This window comes from Muntiacus reevesi, chromosome X, assembly GCF_963930625.1.
Source record: "Muntiacus reevesi chromosome X, mMunRee1.1, whole genome shotgun sequence".
Lineage (NCBI taxonomy): Eukaryota > Metazoa > Chordata > Mammalia > Artiodactyla > Cervidae > Muntiacus > Muntiacus reevesi.
Window position 1 is genome coordinate 76,877,398 of NC_089271.1, and position 20,490 is coordinate 76,897,887.

The window sequence follows — 20,490 nt, forward strand, 5'->3', positions numbered from 1 at the left end:
GTTTGGGTGGATGGCAGAGATCCAAGCCTACAACATAATTTGCAAGCCATAAATATTTCTACTGAACTATCCATTCTCCCACTTGAGGGCATTTACATGCTATAAACAGATATTATAACTGATTCCCTTTAAGCTGTCAGCCTCTTCCAGAACAAGTTGATCACATTGAAGAGGTGAGAGAGCACTTTGTCCAGCTATCACATAGGTCACAGATAGAACATACTTATGATTTTGGACTCTCTCATACGAAAATTCATGAAAACTTGCCATATCCATCTGTGTTAACCTAAATGCAAATGTAAATTGATGATTGTGGAACATATATTAATTCTTAAACTGATTCATAAAAATTCATAAAGTGTCATGCATCCAATAATATTCAAAGGTAAAACAGAACATGTAATTCTTTCTCAGGCCTAGTGGTAAGCCAAGTTAATAAAAGCAATGAACAAACTTAAAATCTTGTTCCTGATTTTATTATTTAAGTTTGTCAGGTTGCAATCTGTTCTGTTTCTATAGAGCTCTGGTAACAGTACAGAAGCAACACATCAGTTAAATATAAAATATCAAAACAAATGCATGAATAAAATATCTAGTGTCAGTTAAACTTCCAAAAGTCACTCCTCAGCAGTGAAATGTCATTAAATCCTTTAGGAACTTATTAATAGATTAACATTTAGAAGATTAATTACAGTGAGAGTTGAGTTGCAATTAAATTTTAAAAAAGACAAATTATATATTACATAACCCTACCAAATGCTTGAGAAGAGTCAATATAAGAGAATATCGTAGATACAATTTAACTCTGAGTAGGTGTTCCTAAAAAGGAACTACACACATATATACATACATGCGAACACATGTATAATATGCATGCATTAGCACTTTACAAGTTCTGTGTTTTGCCATATCTAGGGATGTAAAAAAATACATTGAGATGAAATAAAAGATCTCTATTAAAAAAGGTAGAGTTGATATCTTAGTACCAATAAACTAAATTCTATACTAAATTGACTGTGTTAAACCATATAAAGCTAATTTTCCTTAGCTTTGACCCTGCTCTTTATTCAAGGTTCAAATGTACTCTTAAATGATTTAATATGAGGTACATTTCCTTGATCATATGTACCCATCAAAAATGAAAACAGTATGATAGAAGAAGGAGTAATAACATGTACTAACTAGAGACATTTTCTATAATGTCTCTTTCTTCTTAGGCATAAGCCTTGAACTATGTAAGTATATGCTAGAATTTGAGTTATTATTGAAGATAATTTTACTAATTGCAAGGGAAAGTGGGGATTTAATTGGGTAAGTATGTATCAGTTTTGGAAATCTCCATCTTCTGCTACAGTGACTGAATCTGGAGACGATTTCTGCAGTGATTTAGAAGAGCTACAGCTGTTTTTGAAGGAGCTTGAATGACATACATGAAAAGTAACAGGACTGTAAAAGCCATAAATGCCAAATAAAATTAAATCATGAATGAGTAAAATGATTTGGGTTTTAGATTTTCAATTTTCCTTTTTAAATGCCCTTACTGATTTGTTGCAAATACTGTTAACCCTGTATTTGGCAAGTGGTGAAGACATTATCTTTGTGTTCTCATTTGTAATAAAACAGATTAACTTGCTGTGAAAATTTAACTAGGCTGAGACACAACAGTAGCCACCTAATGACCCAAAGCACATTGCAGTTAAGTAGCTAAATAGATACACACTGATTATAAGACTGAAAAATGGATCTGTTTACTTGCAAAGTAGAAATTGCTTATATAACTATTCATTGTTTTAGAAGAAATTAATGTTTCCAGTTCCATATCGATATTTTTTAAACCCACCTAATTGTTAATCAGTATAAGACATTGGACTCGTCTAATGTTTACATGGTGAAAAAATATGTGACCTCTGTGGTGCCTTAGGAAACAATAACAATGAATTGAATCTTGATTGAATTTGGTAAGGCAGGCTACAAATCTTAAATATGAACTGTAGTTTTATGCCAAATGTTATTGTAACTCTAAATCATGTTTTCAAAGTTATTTGAAATAATACCCACCTGATGAGCTGTTGAAAATGGCAAAGAATGTATTTAAAAGTAAATTATTTGAATTAATAATGTTTGATCATATGTATTTTTAAAACATTTTGGAGGATTCGTCTTTATAGCATTGCAAAATGTCCTCATTATTTATAGCATTTTCTATTTGTGTAGATATTCTTTCAGTTAAAAAAAAATTCAGAATGACCATTCATTTTTTAAGCACAGTGGGCAAGGTCAAATCACTTGATTTATCTTTTTTTGTAAACCATCAACTTTATAATTCACTCCCAAATTTTCCATTTTTATTATGGTAAGATATATTGCTATGCATGATTCTTGTTTACCACTACACAGTGATTTTGTTTGTTCAGTTTTATTTTTGCTAGATAACTGCTGTACTTTGTCCTTATCCATTCACTTACCGGTCCATTAAAGACAAAAGTAGTCCTTTAAATTACATATTTTTCAGCAAATAGCCAATGTTAGAATTCAAAGACTGTTCCACACTTTATATACATACTTTAGCATAGAATCATTGAGACTACACAACAGTGACAAGTCAAAAAATAATTTTGACCTCATATATAAAATTGCTTTCATTAGTGTATGTGTACATATGCTATTTAGAGATTATACTTTTAATCACTGCACTTTAGGTTGAATTTCACAACTGATGAACTTTTCAAAAAATTTAAAAATATATTATAAAAGCCATATATAATTTGTTATCCATGCCCATACTATCCTTCTAAACAACAAATATAATTATTTGGAAAAAATGATTCTCTTCTGCTTTGTTTATATGTATCTTTTTATCTTTCCCTGTATATAGAGTATTGCAACTGTATATTTAACGGTATATTAAATATAAATACATGTATGTTTCTCTGTCATAAAATACTGTTTGAAGTATAACAAAAGTTATAAAGTCTTCCAGATGTAATATATTTACAATTAATGGTATTTAATAACTATATGATACTGCAGCTAATATACTCAAAGTCCACTATTCATTTCAATAAAGTTATCAGACATTTACTGAATACTAAATAATATTATATAGCATTTAAAAATGAACACACTACACTGATGACTGTATTAGTTCTTTATTACTTCTGGAACAGGCTATGATACATTTAATGGCTTAAAATGATGCAATTTTTTTATCTTACATTTCTGTAGGTCAGATGTCTGACATGGGTATCACTGAGATAAAATCACAGAACTGCATTTCTTTCTGTAAGCTTCCGGGGAAGTATCAGTTTCCTTGCCTTTTCCACTTTGTCTCTCTGACCATTCTTCAATAATCATATCTTCCTCTGACCTTCCTTTCTACCCTCAAGTTAATCTATGTAATAGCTATATCTCCAGGTTCTCAATCACATCTGAAAAGTCCATTTTGCCATATAAGATAATATATTCACAGGCTCAACTATTAGGATGCGGACTAAACATTTTTGGCTGAGCTGATGAGATTATTCTGTCTGCCATAATGATAGACTTTGGAAAATCTTAACATGTACTAATGAAATAATAGGCTTTAACCGTCTTATTATTAATTTTGCATTATGTAAACAGTTTTTCTTTAAATAATTTATCAGCTTGGGGCTTCTCATGCAAAATCAATCTGAAAATGTATAAACACATATTTGATAAACTAATTTTTAATATTATGGTAATTAGAATACTGATATTGTAATTGCATATAAATACACAGAACTTTAAGAAATTCATTATGAATGAGTTAAATAATAAAGCAAATATTCTCTGTCCCCGAATGTCTATTATTCAGTCACATTTACTGGATATACGGATAAACAATAATGTGTTTTTAATTGATCAAATTAACTAAATGTCAGATTTATCCATCGGTTTGTGATTCATAAACATAGTGAATAACTTCAGAGCAGGACCCAGAGGAGTCGGGTGGAGAGGGAGGTGGGAGAGGGGATCAGGATGGGGAATACGTGTAACTCTATTGCTGATTCATGTCAATGTATGACAAAACCCACTGAAATGTTGTGAAGTAATTAGCCTTCAACTAATAAAAAAAAAATATTAATTATCACAAAAGTCCTGAGAACCATAACAGTTATTGTAGAGCTATATAAAATAAATATTTTATTTTTATCAATAATTTTCCAGCCACAGGACTGGAAAAGGTCAATTTTCATTCCAACCTCAAAGAAAGGAAATGCCAAAGAATATTCAAACCACCGCACAATTGCACTATTCTCATATGCTAACAAAGTAATGATCAACATTCTCCAAGCTAGGCTTCAATAGTATGTGAACTGAGGCCTTCCAGATGTTCAAGCTGGATTTAGAAAAGACAGAGGAACCAGAAAGCAAATTGCTAACACCCATTGGATCATAGAAAAAGCAAGAGAATTACAGGGAAAAAAAAAGCTATCTACTTCTGCTTCATTGATTATGCTAAAGTCTTTGACTGTGTCGATCACAACAAACTATGGAAAATTCTTAAAGGGATGGGAACAACAGACCACCTTACTTGCCTCCTGAGAAATCTGTATGCAGGTCAAGAAGCAACAATTAGAACTGGATATGGAACAATGGACTGGATCCAAGTTGAGAAAGGAGTACATCAAGGCTGTATATTGTCACCTTGCTTATTTAACGTATATGTAGAGTTCATCATGCAAAATTCTGGGCTGGATGAAGCATAAGTTGGAATCAAGAGCTCCTGGAGAAATATCAATAACCTCAGATTTGGAGATGACAGCACCCTTATGGCTGAAAGCGAAGAGGAACTAAAGAGCCTCTTGATGAAAGTGAAAGAGGAGGGTGAAAAAGCTGGCTTAAAACTCAACATTCAGAAAACTAAGATCATGGCATCTGGTCCCATCACATCATGGCAAATAGTTGGGGAAACAATGGAAACAGTGACAGAATTTATTTTCTTGGGCTAGACTGCAGATGGTGACTGAGACCATGAAATTAAAAGATGCTTGCTCCTTGGAAGTTTATATTTCATGTATTGTTGAAGCCTGGTTTGGATAATTTTGAGCATTACTTCACTAGTGTGTAAGATGAGTGCACTTGTGCAGTAGTTTGAGCATTTTTTGGTATTGCCTTTCTTAGGGATTGGAATGAAAACTGACCATTTCCAGTCCTGTGGCCACTGCTGAGTTTTCCAAATTTGCTGCCAGTTGTTCAAGCTGGTTTTAGAAAAGGCAGAGGAACCAGAGATCAAATTGCCAGCATCCGCTGGATCATCAAAATAGCAAGAGAGTTCCAGAAAAACATCTATTTCTGCTTTGTTGACTTTACCAAAGCCTTTGACTTGTAGATCACAATAAACTGGGGAGAATTCTGAAAGAGATGAGATTACCAGACCACTTGACCTGCCTCTTTGAAGAATCTGTATGCAGGTCAGGAAGCAACAGCTAGAACTGGACATGGAACCACAGACTGGTTCCAAATAGGAAAAGGAGTATGTCAAGGCTGTATATTGTCACCGTGCTTATTTAACTTACATGCAGAGTACATCATGAGAAACGCTGGGCTGGAAGAAGCACAAGATGGAATCAAGATTGTTGGGAGAAATATCAATAACCTCAGATATGCAGATGACACCACCCTTATGGCAGAAAGAGAAGAAGAACTAAAGAACCTCTTGATGAAAGTGAAAGAGGAGAGTGAAAAAGTTGGCTTAAAGCTCAACATTCAGAAAGCAAAGATTATGGCATCCGGTCCCATCACTTCATGGCAAATAAATGGAGAAACAGTAGAAACAGTGGCAGACTTTATTTTGGGGGGCTCCAATATCACTGCAGCCATGAAATAAAAAGACGCTTACTCCTTTGAAGAAAAATTATGAAAAACCTATACGACATATTAAAAAGCAGAGATATTACTTTGCCAACAAAGATCCGTCTAGTCATGACTATGGTTTTTCCAGCAGTCATGTATGGATGTGAGAGTTGTACTATAAAGAAAGTTGAGTGCAGAAGAATTGATGCTTTTGAACTGTGGTGTTGGAGAAGACTCTTGAGAGTTCCTTGGAATGCAAGGAGATAAAACCAGTCCATCCTAAAGGAAGTCAGTCCTGAATGTTCATTGGAAGGACAAATGTTGAAGCTGAAATTGCAATACTTTGGCCATCTGATGCGAAGAGCTGACTCATTTGAAAAAACCCTTGTGCTGGGAAAGATTGAGGTTAGCAGGAGAAGTGGACAACAGAGGATGAGATGGTTGGATAGCATCACTGACTCAATGGACATGAGTTTGAGTAAACTCCTGGAGTTGGTGATGGACACGGAGGCCTGGCATGCTGCAGTTCATGGGGACACAAAGTGTCAGACCTGAGTGAATGACTGAATTTAACTGGACTGCTCCTTGGAAGAAAAACTATGACAAAATTAGACAGCATGTTAAAAAGCAGAGATGTTACTTTGCTGACAAAGATCCATCTAGTCAAGCCTATGATTTTTCCAGTAGTCATGTATGGATATGAGAGTTGGACCATAAAGAATGCTGAGTACTGAAGAATTGATGCTTTTTATCTGTGGTGTTGGATAAGACTCTTGAGAGTCCCTGGAACTGCAAGGAGATCAAACCAGCCAATCCTAAAGGAAATCAGTCCTGAATATTCATTGGAAGGACTGATGTTGAAGCTGAAGCTCAAATATTTTGGCCACCTGATGCAAAGAACTGACTCATTAGAAAAGACTCTGATGCTGGGAAATATTGAAGGCAGGAGGAGAAGGGGACAACCGAGGATGAGATGGTTGGATGGTATCACTGACTCGATGGACGAGTTTTAGTAAGCTCTGGGAGTTGGTAATAGATAGGGAAACCTGGTGTACTGCAGTCCATGGACTTGAAAGGAGTCATACATGAGAGAGTGACTGAACTGAACTGATTTTTATCAAATTTGTAATTTAAAACTATAAAAAATTTAAACAATACTAACGAACATCCTTCTAGTATCATTTAATTTTTATAGTTTTAAATTATGAATTTCATAAAAATCAGTTCAGTTCCAAAATCACTGCAGATGGTGACTGCAGCCATTAAATTAAAAGACATTTGCTCCTTGGAAGAAAAGCTATGACCAACCTAGACAACATAACAAAAAGTAGAGACATTCATTACTTTGCCAACAAAGGTCCGTCTAGTCAAAGTTACAGTTTTTCCAGTAGTCATGTATGAGGTTAACAGTTGAACTATAAAGAAAGCTGAGCACTAAAGAATTGATGCTTTTGAACTGTGGTGCTAGAGAAGACTCTTGAGAGTCCTTTGGACTGCAAGGAGATAAAACCAGTCCATCCTAAAGGAAATCTGTCCTGAATATTCATTGGAAAGATTGAAGCTAAAGCTAAAACTTCAATACTTTGTCTACCTGATGTGAAGAACTGACTTATTGGAAAAGACCCTGATGCTGGGAAAGATTGAAGGTAGGAGGAGAAGGGGATGACAGAGGATGAGATGGTTGGATGGCATCACTGACTCTATGGACATGAGTTTATGTAAGCCCAGGGAGTTGGTGATGGACATGGAAGCCTGGTGGGCTGCAGTCTATGGGGTCGCAAAGAGTCAGACATGACCAAGCGACTGAACTGAAAAAACTGATCTTAGTGTTAGTGTTAGACTTAGTGTTAGTTTAAAAAACCGGTCATTGTGTCTCGTGACCATCAAACCGTTTTGTTGCCAACATTAAAAACGAACTCCTAAGGTCTGATAGATTAGAAGCATATTATTGACATAAAGTTTTCAGTGCAGAGAGACACAACATGTACCAGGTCCTCCCACAGTTTTTGAGTTTTATTCCAAGGTTCTAAGTATTTACCTTTCAGAGATCTTATTACTCAGATAGTAGGCTCACCCTCCAAGTTATGGTTTGAATGTTATATCAGTGTAGAAGCTTATAATAACAAACCTTCACTAATAATAGTCACTTCACTTCATAAATTCACTTGGTGGATTTCTTAGGAAAGGAAGTGCAAGCTAACCTTTCTTGAACTCTTTCATGTATCTGGCATAGCACAGAGGCCTTTCTCTTTCTTATTTTATTTAAACCTCACAATATCCCATTAATTTCCCAAGAACAAAAATTATGATTTTGTTTAAAGATATGTGTTTATGATCAGGTATTGTAAAATCAGATATGTGCTCAGTTTAAAGATGAGAGGTCAGCATTTTGAATGTTATGGACTCCACCAGCATGAAAAACTCTGTATGAGATGACATTTCCTTTTGTATTTCCTTTTATGTAAGGAACGGATTCCAGAGAGTCCTTCTCCTGCTCCCTCTCTGGAAGAGAGTCATCACCCTGGGAGCCAGACCTCCTCCCACCCCAGCAGCAGCGTGTCCAGTTCTCCCTCTCAGATGGATCACCATTCAGAGAGAATAGGTAAGTATCTCACCTGAAGCTAGGAACTGAAAAATAATCTTTCAGGAAATTCTTCATTAGGCAATAGTGAGGCGGGGAGGAAATCTGGGGGACCTGATGCCTCCTTGATTTAAATGTTTTTTTTTTTTTTTTAATGGTGAATTTTTATTGGGAAAGTCATATGAACAAAAAAAAAAATGTTAAGAAATTTGTTCTCTGAAAGTCTTAATTTAATGTATCACTGAATCTGATAGGAACAATTTGATGGGAGTTTTATAGAATATAGGTTAATTCAATGTGTTGGTATTTAGCAGCTAGTGTGATACAAATCACCTGCTATATTCACAGCACCCTTTGAATAATGGATGATAAAATATATTTTGTGCAGTTGATTATGTAAAAGTGATTAAAAAGTGAATCAATATATGATTTTCAAGAATCTCAACAATTTAAATGTTAACAGAGGATGAGATGGTTGGATGGCATTACTGACTCAATGGACATGAGTTTGAGCAAATTTCAGGAGATAGTGTGTCCATGGGGTCACAAAGAGTCAGACACGACTTAGTGACTGAACAACAGCAACAATAATTTAGATTAAAAATATTTGGCATGATGTTTTACACATTTTTTTTATTGTTTCAAAAGTCTTCCACCTAGGACATTGTTCCATAAATAGTATAATATATTGTCAGTGATCTGGCATACTGGAGACTCTAATCTTGTCACAGTCTGGCACTTACTAGCTATGAGATCTTGGGTATGTCACTTAACCACCATACGTATCTTTACCTAATATGAATATGATTGGGTTTCTAGGTGGCACTAGTAGTAAAGAACCTGCCTGACGATTCAAGAAACATAGAGATGTGGGTTCGACCCCTGGGTCAGGAAGATCCCCTGGAGGAGGGCATAGCAACCCGCTCCAGTATTCTTGCCTGGAGAATCCCGTGGACAGAGGAGCCTGACAGGCTACAGTCTATGGCATTGCAGAGTCACACACTACTGAAGTGACCTGGAACCTGCACACATGCATAGATATGATTATTGCTCTGCTTATTGCACTGGAGTTTTGTGAGGTCAATGCAATGATATGTGGTAAAACACTTCAGAAATTTAAAGCACTAAGGAAATGTGAGGAATAAGCATTATTTTTCTCTGTGTGGCTTTACCTTGATTGCTTATCAACTGCTGTCTGATCCTACTCAGGTATACAGATATTACCCAGTGCATTCAGCTATAACAAATTCTCATATATGATAATTATGAGTCAGGTGAGCTAAGTAAAATCTTTGTTAATCTTTTATACCTACACACGTCCAATTTTGTAAGTATCCATTTCCTCTAGGGAAAATAATTTCTGCTCTTCTTTTAATCTTACTATTGGAACATTTTTCCATGTAAACTCTAAATTTTTGCACTTTATAATAATGATCACCTCAAGTCTCTCCAAAGTAATGTTTTTATGTAGGAAGAACGGAATTTGAGGGATTAGGGAAGGTTTTAGGTTCTGGATTTGTTCTGGGAAGGGACAAAGATGATTTCACTCTTGTGGAAATTCATCCAAGTCTCATTTAGCTTGTCAACATTGCATATTCTTTGTAGCTATTTAGCTTCATAGTGAGCTCAGTGAGTCACAAATCTGTCTCCCCATTATAATCGCCTATGGAGGGTTTACAAATATGGATGCCCATACCACACGCTCAGTCTCATGTACCTGGTCTGGTATAGAGCGTAGCAGCAGTGTTATGATTTGTTTTTCAATATATCCTCAGAAGATTCTAATGTGCAGCCAGAGTTAAGAACCACTGAATTAGAACTTTTAGCTAATATCCATACTGGAATAAATTTAATTCCTAGATGAAGTGACACATGTTTTCTAGTTTTACTCTGTTCTGTGGATACAGTCTAATTTACTTGTTACAATATTGTGTGCAACTGATTCAAGGGAGTCTTAGGATATAGCCAGATGACCATTAAGCAATCAGGAAACACATATTCTTCTATTAGAATAATCTTTGTATAGATGAGGGAGGGGGAGGAGAGGAAAAGGGGAGAGATAATTATTTAGAGTACTGGTTATAAGCAGAGCACATAGGGAACTATTGGTACTCTGTGATACACATATTTTAAAGGATGGCTTATGTTTAGAAAGAAAATATATCAAAGCAATATAGTATTGTAAAAAAAAAATCTTGACAACATAAAGCATTTCTAATTCCACTGACAGTAATTATACTCTCTATGCACATTTTACAATTGTTGAAGCATGATAATGAGATTGTCTATAATAGAATAAAAAGTTTTGATGATTTTTATTTTAAAGTGGCCATATTTATTGGTTATGATATTGACATTATTTATCAATAATATTATTGATTATTTATTGATATTACTTAAATCATTTAAAATATTTTTTCTTTTAAAATTCATGTGCAAAATAGCTATTTACCTCTATAATCAATAATATAATTCCAAAAATGCTTCTGAATGGATTTTGCATTTAATCTTATGAGTTTAAAATAAGTATGACTCTAATTTACCTTAGAGAGTTTTTGCAAATATATAGCAAAATTAATAGATGATATAATTTTCTGGTCATTGTTGTACTTCGCAAAACTTTTATATTGAAAGAGGAAAATCATGCCAATTTCAGTTTATCAATTAATTTTCTTTAGTTATACTTTATTACATTATACTTTAAAAATCATGTGATTGAGCAGCTTATTGATTTTTAAGTTGCATGATCATCATACCAACAAAAATCTTTTCAGTGGTTCAGAAGTAGAAATGTATAAAATTCATGCTAGTTATTTATTGGAGTAAAATAGCTGCTTATGTAATGCTTTTCTGCTCTTCTTTTGGATGTTTTGCAAGAAAATTATACAGTTAAATCTTTTACTTATAGTTATGATGCCCAACAATAGAGAAGAACAGGATACTGGACCAACTATCAAAAAATTCCAAAGGGAAAATAAAGGTAAAATAATTTTTGCTTATTTAATGTACATATAAAGATTGGACACTAACTCACTTAACATCCTATTGCTGTATATTGTATACACATTTCTTGGTCAGAATAGATCTATACTGACTTTGGATAAATTATTTTTGTAGTAAAAAATAATATTTACCTGAATTTTATTTGATATTATAAATAACATATTAACCCAAAGTTTCTTGGTGCCTGTGGTTGGAAGTTTTACCCTAAGCCCTTTTTATTATGCCTGATTAGAGACATCTGATTCTAGTTTTATTATGTTTGTACTTTGCTGACTATATTTAAATTAATCACCATTTTATGGTTATGTTTGAAAAACTTGAGTTGCTATCATACAAGAGAGATGTTCTCCTCAACATGCAAAAGTGATTTTAAAGTATATGCTGATTTGGACATTTCAAATGAAATTTTAGCAAGCTACTCCAGTCAGGTATTTACCTGGAATGATGATAGATATGGCATCAGTCTGGCTTGTAATCAACTGACAGATGTGTAATTTCTGCACAGCATCCAACTTTTTCTTAGGATATCTGTTTGAAGAAGGTAGGGAGAATAAGAATTTCAGTCACACTTCCTTGATGTGAAAACTGAGTACAACTTTGTTTAAAAGACTTAAGGTAAGAGTAAAGGAAAATATATCGGCATATGTTATAGGCTATGCATTATGATTGCCATCATGAATTTATTAACTCTAAGCTAAAGAACATAAGCTAACAGATAACTTGTCAGATCACCAGATGGTCTGATTGTACTTTACTTTTAGGATGCATTTTTCTGTCTTTAATAAAGATTCTCATAATATGTAGGGAAAAAAAAAACCTCTCCATGAACAACTGAGGAGTTGATAGAGAATTTTCTTTTACTTTTTCTCTAAACTTAACTTGCTTTCTAATTACCTAGATGAGCATTTTAGTTAGAATTTGGAATAGTCTAGGATTTTAGTTTCATTGATCCATGTTTGGTTTCCTTGACATGTTTTGTCATTTTGTATCCAAAGACTATACTCTCTGGGGCCCAAGTTGTAAATGCTTGATTTCAGAAACGTTTTCAGGGTGGGAGAAGTCAAGTAGAGCATATTAAACTACCCAAACACTTACAGAAGTAATGGAATTGTAGTTAAAGATGAAACTTCATTCATAACTCAGCAACAATTTGTTCCTGAAACCTCTTTCCCAGCAAGTCATGACAGTTTGAAGGACAGCTTGGTAGTAAAGCAGATTTTCTAGGAAAATCTCAAGCTGTACAAGATACACATGGTTCCATCAGAACTGCAAACTCCATAAGTCACAGTGGCATTTAGGACTGGCTTGTGTGCTGCAATGCTCAAGGACACGCTGGTATATCTTATGAAGGATCAGCTGGAGTGCTAGTACAGATGTACAGTAACTGAATTTCATAAAAATACACAGTGGTATGCACTGGCATTTTTGAGTCTCTTGCTGTGGAATGGCACAGTTACGCTCATTTGAAATAGGTTGGTCACACATCCTGATGAGGATATTAATAGACAGGAGTGACATATTAAAATGCATTTCTTCAGTTATAAGGGAAAGCTTTCTCTTTTTCTGATTTATTCATTTCTTGATTTATTTGGTTTAGGGTCATTGTTTTATTTTATTTTTTGTTTCTTAAATTTTTATTTCTCTATTTTTAAATTAATTTATTTATCTTAATTGAAGGCTAATTACTTTACAATATTGTAGTGGCTTTTGACATAAAGTGACATGAATTAGCCATGGGTGTACATGTGTTACCTATCCTGAGCCGCCCCCCCCCTCCCGCACCTCCTTCCCCATCCCTTCCCTCAGGGTCATCCCAGTACACTGGTCCTGAGCACCCTGTCTCATGCATCGAACCTAGACTGGCGATCTATTTCACATCTGGTAATATACATATTTCAGTGCTATTCTCCCAAATCATTCCACCCTCGCCTTCTCCCACAGAGTCCAAAAGACTGTTCTTTACATCTGTGTCTTTTTTGCTGTCTTGGATATAGGGTCATGGTTACCATCTTTCTAAATTCTATATATATGCGTTAATATACTGTATTGGTGTTTTTCTTTCTGACTTACTCCACTCTGTATAAGAGGCTCCAGTTTCATCCACCTCATTAGAACTGCTTCAAATGAATTATTTTTAATAGCTGAGTAATATGCCATTGTGTATATGTATTACAACTTTCTTATACACTTGTTTGCCGATGGACATCTAGGTTGTTTCCATGACCTAACTATTGTAAACAGTGCTGCGATGAACATTGGGGTACACATGTCTCTTTCAATTCTGGTTTCCTTGGTGAGTATGCCCAGCAGTGGGATTCCTGGGTCGTATGGCAGTTCTATTTTCAGTTTTTTTAAGGAGTTTCCAAACTTTTCTCAATAGGGGCTGTACTAGTTTGCATTCCCACCAATGGTATAAGAGGGTTCCCTTTTCTCTACACCCTCTCCAGCATTTGCTGTTTTTAGACATTTTGATAGCAGCCATTCTGACTGGCGTGGGATGGTACTTTGTTGTGGTTTTCATTTGCATTTATCTGATAATGAGTGATATTGAGCATCTATTCATTTGTTTGTTAACCATCTGTAGTCTTCTTTGGGGAAATATCTGTTGAGTTTTTGGACCATTTTTTCATTGGGTCGTTTATTTTTCTGGAATTGAGTTGCATGAGCTGCTTGCATATATTTGAAATTAATTCTTTATCAGTTGCTTCGTTTGATATTATTTTCTCCCATTCTCAAGGCTGTCTTTTCATCTTCGTTATAGTTTCCTTCATTGTGCCAAAGCTTTTAAGTTTAATTGGGCCCCATGTGCTCATTTTTGCTTTTATTTCCATTACTCTGGGAGGAGGGCCATAGAGGATCCTGCTGTGTTGCTAATCAATGAAAGTAGTAAAATCTTTAATTTAGATCTTTAATCAATTTTGAGTTTATTTTTGTGTATGGTGTTAGAAAGTATTCTAGTTTCATTCTTTTCCAAGTGGCTGACCAGTTTTCCCAACACCACTTGTTAAAGAGATTGTCTTTTCTCCATTGTATATTCTTGCCTCCTTTGTCGAAGACAAGGTGTCCATAGGTGTGTGGATTTACCTCTGGGCTTTCTATTTTGTTCCATTGATCTATATTTCTGTCTTTGTGCCAGTACCATACTGTCCCGATGACTGTAGATTTGTAGTATAGTATGAAGTCAGGCATATTGATCTCTTCAGTTTCATTCATTTTTGTCAAGATTGCTTTAGCTATTCAAGGATTTTAGTAGTTCCATACAAATTGTGAAATTATTTGTTCAAGTTCTCTGAAAAATATATTGGTGTCGTGACAGGAATTGCATTGAATCTATAGATTGCTTTAGGTAGTATACTCATTTTCACTATATTGTTTCTTCTGATCCATTAACAAGGTATATTTCTCCATCTATTTGTGTCATCTTTGATCTCTGTCATCAGTGGTTTATAGTTTTCTATATATATGCCTTTTGTTTCTTTAGGTAGATTTATTCCTAAGTATTTTTTTTTTTCATTGCAATGGTGAATGGAATTGTTTACTTAATTTTTCTTTCTGTCTTCTCATTGTTAGTATACAGGAATGCAAGGCATTTCTGCGTGTAATTTTATATCCTGCAACTTTACTACATTCATTGATTAGCTCTAGTAATTTTCTGGTGGGATCTTTAGGATTTTCTATGTAGAGGATCATGTCATCTGCAAACAGTGAGAGTTTTGCTTCTTCTTTTCAAAACTGGTTTCCTTTTATTTCTTTTTCTTCTCTGACTGCTGTGGCTAAAACTTCCAAAAATGTTGAATAGTAGTGATGAGAGTGGCACCCTTGTCTTGTTCCTGACTTTAGGGGAAATGCTTTCAATTTTTCACCATTGAGGATAATGTTTGCTGTGGGTTTACCATATAAGTCTTTTACTATGTTGAGGTATGTTCCTTCTATGCATTCTTTCTGGAGGTTTTTTTTTTTTTTTTAATTATAAATGATTGTATTTTGTCAAAGGGTTTCTCTGCCTCCAATGAGATAATAATATGGTGTTTATCTCTCAATTTGTTAATGTGGTGCACCACATTGATTGATTTGCAAATATTGAAGAATCCTTGCATCTCTGGGATAAAGCCCCCTTGGTCATGATGTATGATGTTTTTAATATGTTGTTGGATTATGTTTGCTAGAATTTTGGTGATGATTTTCTCATCTATGTTCATCAGTGATATTGGCCCGCAGTTTTCTTTTTTGTGGCTTCTTTGTCTGGTTTTGGTATTAGGGACATGGTGGCCTTATAGAAGGCGTTTGGAAGTTTACCTTCCTCTCCAGTTTTCTGGAAGATTTTGAGTAGGATAGGTATTAGCTCTTCTCTAAATTTTTGGTAGAATTCCCCTGTGAAGCATCTGATCCTGGGATTTTGTTTAGTGGAAGATTTCTGATTACAGTTTCGATTTCTGTGCTTGTGATGTGTCTGGGAATATTTTCTATTTCTTTCTGGTTCAGTTTTGAAAGGTTATACTTTGCTAAGAATTTGTCGATTTCTTCCAAGTTGTCTATTTTATTGACATATAGCTGCTGATAGTAGTTTCTTATGATCCTTTGTACTTCTGTCTTGTCTGTTGTGATTTCTCCATTTGCATTTCTAATTTTGTTTTTTGATTATTATCCCTTTTTCCCTGGATGAGTCTGGATAATGGTTTATCTATTTTATTTATCTTCTCAAAGTACAGCTTTTAGCTTTCTTGATTTTTTACTATGGCCTCCTTTGTTTCTTTTGGATTTATTTCTGCCCTAATTTTTATGACTTATTTCCTTGTAATAACCCTGGGGTTCTTCAGTTCTTCTTTTTCTAATTGCTTCCTGTGTAGAGTTAGGTTCTTCATTTAATTTAATTGAGTTAACCCTGTATTGTTATGAACCTTCCCCTTAGCACGGCTTTTATTGAATCCCATAAGTTTTGGGTTGCTGTGTTTTCATTTTCATTTGTTTCTATGCATATTTTGATTTCTTTCTGGATTTCTTCCATTACTTGTTGGTTTTTTAGAAGCATGTTGTTTAGCCTCCATATGTTTGTATTTTTAATAGTTTTTTTTTTCCTTTGAAGTGAAAGTGAAAGTGAAGTCATTCAGTCGTGTCTGACTCTTTCGACCCCATGGGACTGTAGCCTACCAGGCTCCTCAGTCCATGGGATTTTCCAGGCAAGAGTACTGGAGTGGGTTGCCATTTCCTTCTCCAGGGGATCTTCCCAACCCAGGGATTGAACTCGAGTCTCCCACATTGCAGCCAGACGCTTTACCGTCTGAAACACCAGGGAATCCCCTGTCCTGTAGTTGGCATCTAATCTTACCACACTGTGATCAGGAAAGAGGCTTGAAAATATTTCAATTTTTTGAACTTACCAAGGCTAGATTTATGACCCAGGATGTGATCTATCTTGGAGAAGGTTTTCTTTGCACTTGAGAAAAAGGTGAAATTCATTGTTTTGGGGTGAAATGTCCTATAGATATCAATTATGTCTAACTAGTCCATTGTATCTTAAAATTCGTGTTTCCTTGCTAATTTTCTGTTTAGTTGATCTCTCCATAGTTGTGAGTAGGCTCTTAAAGTCTCCGACTATTATTGTGTTACTGCTAATTCCCCCTTTCATACTTGTTAACATTGCCTTACATAGTGCAGTGCTCCTATATTGGGTGCATATATATTTATAATTATTATATCTTCTTCTTGGATCAATCATTTAATCATTATGTAGTGTCCTTCTTTGTTTCTTTTCACGGTCTTTATATCAAAGTCTATTTTATCTGATATGAGTATTGCCACTTCTACTCTCTTTTGGTCTCTATTTGCATGAAATATCTTTTTCCAGCCCTTCACTTTTGTTCTGTATGTGTCCCTTGTTTTGAGGTGGTTCTCTTGTAGGCAGTGTATATAGGGGTCTTGTTTTTGTATCCTTTCAGCCAGTCTTTGTCTTTTGTTTGGGGCATTCAACCCATTTACATTTAAGGTAATTATTGATAAGTATGATCCCTTTGCCATTCACTTTGTTGTTTTTGGTTTGAGTTTATAAACCTTTTATGTGTTTGCTGTCCAGAAAATATCCTTTAGCATTTGTTGAAGAGCTGAATTTGTGGTGCTGAATTCTCTCAGCTTTTGTTTGTCTGTAAATCTTTTGATTTCCCCTTCATCTTTGAGTGAGATCTTTCTGGGTACAGTAATCTGGGTTGTAGGTGTTTCTCTTTCTTTACTTTCAGTATGTCCTGCCATTCCCTTCTGGCCTCACAAATTTCTATTGAAAGTTCAGCTGTTATCCTTATGGGAATCCCTTTGTGTGTTATTTGTTGCCTTTCCCTTCCTGCTTTTTATATTTGCTCTTTGTGTTTGATCTTCTTTAATTTGATTAATATGTGTCTTGAGGTGTTTCACCTTGGGTTTATCCTGTTTGGGACTCTCTGGGTTTCTTGAACTTACGTGGCTATTTCCTTCCTCATTTTAGGGAAGATTTCAACATTCTATCCTCAAGTATTTTCTCATGGCCTTTCTTTTTATCTTCTTCTTCTGGGACTCTTATGATTCAAAAAAATATTGGTGCATTTAGCATTGTCCCAGAGGTCTCTGAGTTGTCCTCATTTCCTTTAATTCTTTTTTCCTTTCTGCTTCATTTATTTCCACCATTCTATCTTCCACCTCACTCATCCTCTCTTCTGCCTCAGTTATTCCACTGCTGGTTCACTCCAGAGTGCTTTTGATCTCAATATTGTATTGTTCATTATTGATTGACCCTTTTTTTATTTCTTCTGTGTGCTTGTTAAACATTTCTTGAATATTCTCAATCCTTGTGTCTAGTCTCTTTATCTGTACCTCCGTTTTGTTTTTAAGATTTTGGATGATCTCTACTATCATTATTCTGCATTATTTTTAATGTAGACTCCCTATGTCCTCTTTTGTTAGGTTTCGTGGACATTTATCACGTTCTTTTACCTGCTGAATATTTCTCTGCCTTTTCATTTTGTTTAGATTGGTGTGTTTGGGGTGGCCTTTCTGTGTTCTGGAATTTTGTAGTTCTTCTTATTGTGGAGGTTCCTCCCTAAGGGTAGGGTTGCACCAGTGTCTTGTCAAGGTTTCCTGTTAGGGAAGCTTGCATCAGTGTTCTGGTGGGTTGAGCTGGATCTCTTCTCTCTGGATTGCAATGAAGTGTCCAGTAGTGAGTTTTGAGGTGTCTGTGGGTTTGGTGTGCCTTTTGGCTGCCTGTATTTTAATGATAAGGCTTATGTTTCTGTGTTGTTGGAGAATTAGCTTGGTATGTCTTGCTCTGAAACTTGTTAGCTCTTAGGTAGAGCTTGGTTTTGGTATAGTTATGGAGGTTTTTGGATGAGTTCTTGTCGATTAATGTTCCCTGGAGTCAGGAGTTTTCTGGTTTTCTCAAGTTTTGGCTTTAAGTCTCCTGCATCTGGCCTTCAGCCTTATTCTTACAGTAGCCTCAAGACTTCTCCATCAATACTGCACTGATGATAAAACATATAGGTTAATGCTTAAAAGATTCTTGACAGTGAGGGACACCCAGAGACGGTAACAGAGTTACATATAGAAGAGAAAAGGGAGGAAGGAAGGAGGTAGAGATGGCAAGAAGGAGAAGAAGGGGAGTCAAAAGGAGAGGGACAAATCTAGCCAGTAGTCAGTTCCCTAAGTGTTCTCCACAGACTGGAACACCCAAAGAGATTCACAGAGTTAGGTAGAGAAGAGGAGTTGGAGTGAGAAGACAGAGGTGACCTGGGGGAGAAAAAGGAGAGTCAAAAGGGGAGAGAGCAGTCAAGCCAGTAATCACAACCCTGTTAAAATGAGTACTGAAGATTAGATTCGTAAAGATACAAAATTGATAACAAATACGAAAAAAAAAAAGATTAAAAATCTAGAATAGAGTTTAGACTATCAAAAAATACAATATCGAAAAATTCACAAAAATTAATACACACACACACACACACACACACACACACATGAAATTGGGTTTAAAAATCAGGTATTTTTTTGCAAAGTAATAGTAAGTTATAAAAATGAAAGTTAAAGGAGTTTAAAGAAGTTAAAAGTTTAAAAATATTTAGAAATTAAATAGTGATAATAGTAAAATATTTCTAGGAATTTTTCTGGAGCTGTTGAGGGCAATGTGGGGTCAGTTCAGTTTCAGATGGTTCCTTATACCAGCTTATACTTCTTCTCAAGGTCTATTGGCCCCTTCCAATGTTCAGTTCAGTTCAGTTCAGTCGCTCAGTCATGTCCGAGTCTTTGCGACCCCATGAATCGCAGCACGCCAGGCCTCCCTGTCCATCACAAACTCCCGGAGTTTACTCAAACTCATGCCCATCGAGTCGGTGATGCCATCCAGCCATTTCATTCTCTGTCATCCCCTTCTCCTCCTGCCCCCAATCCCTCCCAGCATCAGGGTCTTTTCCAATGAGTCAACTCTTTGCACGAGGTGGCCAAAGTATTGGAGTTTCAGCTTCAGCATCAGGCCTTCCAATGAACACCCAGGACTTATCTCCTTCAGGATGAACTGGTTGGATCTCCTTGCAGTCCAAGGGACTCTCAAGAGTCTTCTCCAACACCACAGTTCAAAAGCATCAATTCTTCGGTGCTCAGCTTTGTTCACAGTTCAATTCTCACATCCATACATGACCACTGGAAAAACCACAGCCTTGACCAGATGGACCTTTGATGGCAAAGTAATGTCTCTGCTTTTTAATACGCTATCTAGTTTGGTCCTAACTTTCCTTCCAAGGAGTAAGCGTCTTTTAATTTCATGGCTGCAATCACCATCTGCAGTGATTTTTGAGCCCCCCAAAATAAAGTCTGACACTGTTTCCACAGCTTCCCCATCTATTTCCCATGAAGTGATGGGACCAGATGCCATGCTCTTAGTTTTCTGAATGTTGAGCTTTAAGCCAACTTTTTCACTCTCCTCTTTCACTTTCATCAAGAGGCTCTTTAGTTCCTCTTCACTTTCTGCCATAAGGGTGGTGTCATCTGCATATCTGAGGTTATTGCTATGTCTCCCGGAAATCTTAATTCCAGCTTGTGCTTCTTCCAACCCAGCGTTTCTCATGATGTACTCTGCA

At 35.6% G+C, this 20,490-nt stretch overlaps 1 protein-coding gene across 1 annotated transcript in view; it reads left to right on the plus strand.

The window, feature by feature from the left end:
- Positions 1-20,490, plus strand: part of DACH2 (dachshund family transcription factor 2) — a 791,610-nt gene that overhangs the window by 618,806 nt on the left and 152,314 nt on the right. Inside the window, exon 7 of the mRNA XM_065915301.1 lies at positions 8,284-8,419. Coding sequence (XP_065771373.1) covers positions 8,284-8,419 — 136 coding nt within the window. The remainder of the gene's footprint in view (positions 1-8,283; positions 8,420-20,490) is intronic.